The sequence below is a fragment of the Epinephelus lanceolatus genome, chromosome 1 (assembly GCF_041903045.1).
Source record: "Epinephelus lanceolatus isolate andai-2023 chromosome 1, ASM4190304v1, whole genome shotgun sequence".
NCBI classification, from domain to species: Eukaryota; Metazoa; Chordata; class Actinopteri; order Perciformes; family Serranidae; genus Epinephelus; species Epinephelus lanceolatus.
In genome coordinates this window covers 7813425-7820648 of record NC_135734.1, presented here as the reverse complement: position 1 = coordinate 7820648, position 7224 = coordinate 7813425, and the positions used below count along the sequence as shown (strand labels likewise).

The window sequence follows — 7224 nt, the reverse complement described above, 5'->3', positions numbered from 1 at the left end:
ATCATCTAATAGCCTATGTATTTAATGTAAATACAGTTACTGATGCTGTTATTTGGCTTAAAAATATGATTTATGAAATCTATGTATTTAAACAAAGCTGTCATCTTGAAGGTGTCATCTCATAGTGTGTTTCAGATGACTGGTCCTGAGGGTTAAAACACAGCAACAATATAAAAATAATAATAACACACCCTCAACAAAATACAATTACACACAAATCAAACAATTAAAAGTTAATTCACAAAAAAACAACGGCTCACAAATTTAAACAAATCATAAAATTTCAAAGTTCTGCAGCTGTTTTTGAAATGTTGCTGTTTCCTGTTTGGTTCTGCTTGTTAATCGTCATTGTGTATTTACTCGTTTTAAGCTCTGACATGCTCTTAGTTTTGGATATGTTTCTCTATTTGTTTGTGTGTTTTCTGAAATCTGTAACTCGTACATTAAAAAACAAAGTTTCTGAACTTAGTCGCTTTCATCATTCATTGTTTTATTTTCAAATGCCTTCAAAAAATGCAAACAACATGGCTCAAACATTCATTTTTCATTATAAGTTATAACTTATTTATTCACATTAACATTTTTTTCCTGTGAAATACACAACATGGCAATGATTCACATTTTAAATATCATTTTTTAAATTTCCATAACCTATTATTTACAGTTCCATGATGGAGGCAGACGATTTCTCCCATGTTTGATGCTTGTAACTGGCAACACAGGAAGAAATTCTATCTGGGCAGAAAAACATCCCTATAATAATCCTACAGTATGGGACCCAGTGTGAGTATGAGGTGTCTTTGTACCTTCTGGTCTGTTCCCTACAGTGTCACTGTTGGCACACTTGGGCAGGATCCTATGTCCAATTTCATTGGACCCCTCCACCTTCTCTCTGGACTTTCAAAAACTGTTCAACGTGGAGGAACTAAGCCAGTCTCTTTGAGGCCTAACAGTCTGAGGTGGAATATCAGAATGTGTTGCGGCCTCAGCTCTGCAGCTCTCTGGAGGCTTCCGTGGCCGCGGTGAAGACGTTGTCATGCAGCTTCCTGATGTGTTTCTTCAGGTCAAAGTTGCGACAGAAGCCCTTGCCGCAGGTGGCGCAGGTGAAGGGCTTCTTGTCGTTGTGTGTGTGCATGTGGAAGGTCAGGTTGTAGATCTGGTGGAAGGCCTTGTTGCAGATGGAGCACTTGTACTGCTTCTCCCCGCTGTGCGTCAGCTTGTGGTTCTTGTAGTTTCCTGGGAAATTGAAAAAGGAACAATGGATGCATGAGAGAGTGAGGATTAGATGAACAGAAACATGAGGAAATGTCACTGAACTCAACAAGTTGAAACCTACATCTATGATTTTCATTACCGATTGATTACTGATGGTTTCATCTTTAAAATGTAAAAGAAGATACAATTTTATCTCAGTCACCAGAGTCAAAATTTATGTCTTCAAATTTATTCTGACCGGCAGTTAAAAAATCCCCAAAAGGATTAAATGGTAAAAAGCAGCAAATTCTCAGACTGAAGAAGTTCAAACCAGCTGCTGTTTTTTTTTTTTTTTTTTACAAGCACTTATCAAAACGGTAAGTCATCCTTTCAGCAGTTTCACATCACATCAGACTTCCTGTAACTTCAAGTGAAAATGACATTCCATTACATAAACATTTTCCAGCCCAAAATTAAGATGTTTGACAGATTCAATTTCTTTTCTCTGCAAAATAATGCATGGAATCAATAAAAATAATCACTGCATATAAACAGAACAGCAGCTTCACTCCACCACCAAAACATGATTAAAAAATATTATCTGTAGAATTATAAAGCCAATATGCATTGTAAGAAGTCCGTCTTCATGTGGAAACACAAATGAAGCAGCAGTAAATGTGAACAGAATAATCACCCCCACTGCAGATGTTTCCCCTGTGAGCTCACAGTTGAAATAACTAAAGACGGATCATTATTTAAGAAGGGATGAGGAGGAGCAGGAGGGGACAGTGAGACACTGCTGTTTACTGGGAATCTCCTCAGAAACTGAGGATGGAAGAGGCCCTCTTTTTCTCCTCTTTTCTTTCCTCCCCGCCAAGGTCAGCAGTTCACTGTGAAGTTAGAGCCTCCTCTGTCCCTCCGCTCCGCCGAGCCTTCGTTAATCAAGGTTTTGTACGTCGGAGTCAAGAAGTTGTCAAACTTTGTCAAAATCAAGCGCGGCGACAAGTTAACAAAAAAACACAGGCCCCGATTCCCAACGTGGCCGAGGTCTAGCAGCTGACCCAGAGCAAATGCTGCCGTCTTGAAGGGAGAATTAGTCTGTGTAAAGTGACATGTCTTATTTCCACTGATCGCGTCATGCTCATCAGTGGGCCTGCAATTATTTACCCTTTCATTCCCTCTCACAGATCACTCAGGGCAGCTGCTTTTACTGCTCCTGATATTAGTTTCAGCAGCGAACAAATCCCATAAATCCCAGGATTCCTTCACTGAGAACAAACACCAATACTAAACTCTCATTGCTTGGGGAGAACTCATATTTCTTCATGCCGAATTAAACGCAGTGATCTAATCTATTTCAAAAATAAATCAAACCATGCAGGAGAAACACTGAATACTATCACAACGAGAAAATACTGTATCAATAGAGTGTAACATTAGGAGACGGGAAAAACATCACCAGAGGTACAGTGTAGGAATTCCTAAAATCACGGAGCATTTAGTTTCTCAGTCCTGAAAATCTTAACAAGTTCATCAGTGGAAAAAGATTTGATAATTTCACCATGCGCGGAGGTTTTTTTTTCTAGGTTTGAGAATATATTTTAGGACGCAACAACAGGCAAAATAACGATTTTTTTTTTGGCTTTGTATACACACTCTTGCACACTAACTATCGACATATTATAGGAATATTTAAACCATGTTAGGGGCAACAATAAGAGCCAAAAATAAACAAATACAAAATAAAAAAGACAACTAGGAAAAGCTGCCAAAAGTGTTTGGAATATTAATGCTCATTGTAACTCGGCACATGAGTGTTTTAAAGATGCCATTTACCTTTCTGGTGGAAACCTTTCCCGCAGAACTCACAAACAAAAGGTTTGTACCCGGCGTGGATCCGTACGTGAGTGTTGAGTGTGGAGCTTCTGTTGAACGCTTTCCCACACTGATTACATTTGTGAGGCTTTTCCTGAACACGGCGGAATGAAAGAGAAGAAAATTCAGTTACAACGAAAATAAAATGTGGAATTTTTAAAAGCCAGAAACAGATAAAGAAAATAAATCTTCATGCGCTGCGTCTCACCTGTGTGTGGATGATCTTGTGTCTGCACAGCGTGCTGGCCTGTCGGAATCCTTTCCCGCACACTTTACACACGAAGGGCCGAGCTCCGGTGTGCACCGGCATGTGTCTGGTCAGATTGTAATGTGCGTTGAAAACCTGCGGAGGATACAAAAACACCGAGGATGTTATTTTAGACAACACCACCAGCGATTATAGAGTGGCTCAGAAATCTGCCTGCGTTAATACATCGAATTTAGATCAAATACATGTAGCTAAATATATATGAATATAAATATTTATCTGATTGCTGCCAAAGAATTATTATTTTTTTAACTCTGAGGAGAAATTTTCGTTTTAATGGAAAACATTTGCAGATTCTTTTATTTTCACTGACAATATTTGATAAAATGTTGACTCCAAATTTTAACTCTTTTATTTATAATTGATAAATAAATAAATATAAATATATAGCCTATATACATTAGTATGCAAAAGTGCGTACCTTTCCACACACTTCACACGTAAAGTTTTTGGGTTTTCCGTCTGCAGCGCTGCTGCTGCTGCTGCTGAGTTTGCTGTGCGTCTTGACGCCGTTCTTTTCTGCGCTCAGGCCGTGGTTCTCCTTCACTATCTGGTCCAGCTGCCCCGGCAGATGCTCCTTGTGCGGGTACTGAGGTGTGGGCAGCTTGTCGCCCCCCACCCCGGCAAGTTTGGCGTTCTCCAGCAGCAACAGTCTGTGGTGCGCCGACAGAGAGGCCTGGGCCTGCGGGTTGGAGAACCAGTGTCCGGCCAACAGCTCCGACTGCTGGTACGCAGAGTCCAGGTAGTTGAGATAGTAAAGCGAGCCGCCGCTGGGCACGGCCACGGCCTGGTGGATGACCTGCGGTTTCACCACCCTGCTCCCCGACGTCAACAGCGGCTGTTTCAAGCCCGGCTCCGCTTTGCCGCACATACCGCAGTTCCCTTTGCACGGAGCGGCTGCCGAGCCGCAAAAAGTCCCCCTGAAACTGGCTCTCCACAGCTCCGAGTAGTTCATGAGCGCCTTGGCTTGGAGGTCGTAGCTGAAAGGCTGCAGCGGGATCATGCAGGGGATCGGGGAGCACAGCCCCAGCAGCTTCTTCCCCTCTGAGCGCTCCTCCGCGCTCCCCTTCGGCTCCGAGCTCTTGGACATGATCCGATCTATGGAGAAGGCAAGGGTCTTAGGAGCCGCGGACGGTCCGGTCCTACCGCAGGACATCATCGTCTCCAAGGAAGCAGAACTTGCCATTTTGTTGTTGATGTTGTTGTTTTTGTTTTGTTTGCAGCAGAGCAGAACTTGGTGTGAGCAACTCCCGGTTATAGTCCGACCCGCTCCTCCAGCTGCCCCGCGTCTTTTCACTCTCCTGAGCTCCCAGCAGAAAAGACAGGAGGACACATCAGTTTAATAAGCACCTTGCTGTCACAGTGTCACGCATTTGCATTCAAATGGCCATCCCCCCTGCAACAATAGCATCCAGGGGTGATGGATTAATGCTCATTAACTAGTGCACACAAAATTAACAGGACATTACAGAGCTCGTTAGGAAGCAGAAGAGGAAGGAGAGGGCAGAGGAGGGAGAAAAGACAAAAAATGTTGTAGTCGGAGCTCCTGGAGAATGAGAGAGCATGAAGTTGAGTCGGTGTTGGAGGTTACCTCTTTAATGGTCAGATGGGTGTGGAGAAACCAGCCGACTGCTCTCTGTCACATGTTGGCAGCGCCCGCCCCTCCTCAGCGCGGATCACTGTCTCCTGACATCAGCGGGCACCCAAACTCTACTGGGTGACAGGGAGACGCCTTCATCAACCTGCGCGCCCTCACAAACAAATCTGTAGAGGGGGTGGCACAGGTTACTCTATATGACATATCAAATATAAAACCATGTCCCTCACTAGAACAGGTGAAAATATCATCATCATAACTGGTCGTTAAACACGCGTTGGAAAAGTTGTATCAGTCTCCAGCTTTCATTTGGTTAACAACACAGTAATCTTTTTCTTTTTCACTTTGGGAAATGTTTTCCAGGAGAAAGCTGCTAATCCTCGGAGATGGGATCCCTCCTTTTCCACGCCGGCTTATATACTTACTTACTATTTGTATAAATTCGAGGACGTCCAATTTCCACCTGTTTAAGAGCAGAGACTCCCTTTGGATCCTATTAAACGTTGTTCCTCCTTCCCTCCATTCAAAAGAAGCAATTTTCCAGAGCGATTCAAGGCTCAACTCAGCGCAGGGAGGGGAAAAAAGAAAGAAAAAACACAAGCTCTTTCACTTTTAGCCACTAAAGCACTGCGTGAACCTGGTTTTGTGTTTTTTTTTCTTCCTGAAATAGAGGGACGGATTAAAGAGGGAGAGAGGAAAAAGAAAAGACTTAGCTCGGGCAGAAAGGACAAATGAAAAGAGAGGCTTTTTTTTCCTCTCTAAAGGGGCACACAAGAAGTTTGCTGGAATCCGCAGTGTTGTGGGAGTTACAACGAGCAGCAGCCTCTCTTCTTTTCGCCACAAGGGCCGTGTTGGATTCATGTGTTTGCAGGCCATTTTACCTGAGGGACTCCCATCAAGACAGAGGGAGGGGACAGAGTTCATGCAACACGTCTGCTGAGGACGAGGGAGGGTGGGGAGTGAATGGGCCTAATGAAGAAAATGAATATTATTATAATTAGCACAGCCTTACCTCCATGTAGGGTGAAGTCAGGTAATTTGAGACATCAGATGACAAATAAGGTTTTATGTCTTGACCAAACATGTTATTGAGTTGTTGTTACAAATGTCCTTTAAATGAAACAACCATTTTTTATTGTTTGGAGATAATACGTTTAAGAGTCAAATCATAAATACTGGAACTGAAATGTGTTATTTATTCTGACTGAAGTGAAATTACTTAAAGTTAACAATTTGCATGGTCATTTTTGACTAGGATTGCATTAAAATAAATTGGTTAGAAGAATGTTAATAAAACAACTTGACCACTAAATATCAGCATATTGTTTGGATTAATATTAAGTTGGTTGAACCTAAGCTTTTTAAGGTCAAAGCAAATCATGCTGGTTGTACTAACCTAATTGAGTTTGTCAGACTGCATTTACTCAGTAACACCAGGGCTGTAACTACTTACAAAGGTAGTTGCAAATTTGTACCTTATTTAATTTTAAGTTTAACCAGTGTGTTCTTTTTTAGAGTGCAAACATGTTGATATCTCTTATTGGTAACAAGAGTACTGCAGGTAAAACAATACAGGCATAACAGCAAAAATGGCTGTAGGATGTTGCGTTTTATTAAATGTTTGATTTATAATCAAAATACTTTCACAATACACTTTAGTTTTTACAGGAAAAGGTTTTGAGTGAGCACTTAATGCATTCAGGTAAAATGGGACAATGTTAAAATGGCACATTTTTCTGAAGTAAATGTTTTTAGATTACCAGGTGCCATAGAGTCATGAGTTATGATATTGTAGACATTTTTAGTTTTTTTGTCGCTTAATTTTTTTTTAAAGATGATGGAGTGAGTCCATGTCAGCCAAAAAAGTCCAGAAAAAAACACTGTTGAGGTCCACAGTTTCTGAATTGTTTTACTAAGCAACATATTTTCTTCATAGAAATATAGCAGAGAGCCATAACAAGTTTTAAAATCAACATTTAAAGTAGTATTCAGAGTTTTAGTTGTTTTGTGGTAACCTACCAAACAGTGTCCCAGATTACCTGACTCCACCCTGGATCTGTTATGATCTGCCATATTTCATTTCACATGGTAAAAGGTTTAATTTATATTATTAATATTACTGAGTCTGAAGATATGAGAAAAAATATGATTGATGATTGTGTTCTTTAGTATTTGAGGCATCCCATGTTAAAGGCTATAGGTAAAATAATTTTTTAAAGATGTGAGGGGAGGTGAGTTGGGGAACTAGTTATAGAGTACCAAAGTACCAAATGAAATGACAAAATAAATG

The 7224-nt window shown here is 41.1% G+C and overlaps 1 protein-coding gene across 1 annotated transcript; it reads right to left on the bottom strand.

Moving 5' to 3' along the window:
• Positions 1–468: 468 nt before the first annotated feature.
• On the bottom strand, positions 469–5087 carry fezf2 (FEZ family zinc finger 2). Its single transcript, XM_033625923.2, has 5 exons — positions 4929–5087; positions 3759–4638; positions 3278–3412; positions 3031–3163; positions 469–1236 (listed from the first exon to the last, which is right to left on the bottom strand). The coding sequence occupies exons 2-5, from the start codon at positions 4521–4523 to the stop codon at positions 986–988; spliced, it is 1284 nt and encodes a 427-aa protein (XP_033481814.1). The 5' UTR covers positions 4524–4638; positions 4929–5087; the 3' UTR covers positions 469–985.
• Between the last annotated feature and the right edge of the window lie 2137 nt (positions 5088–7224).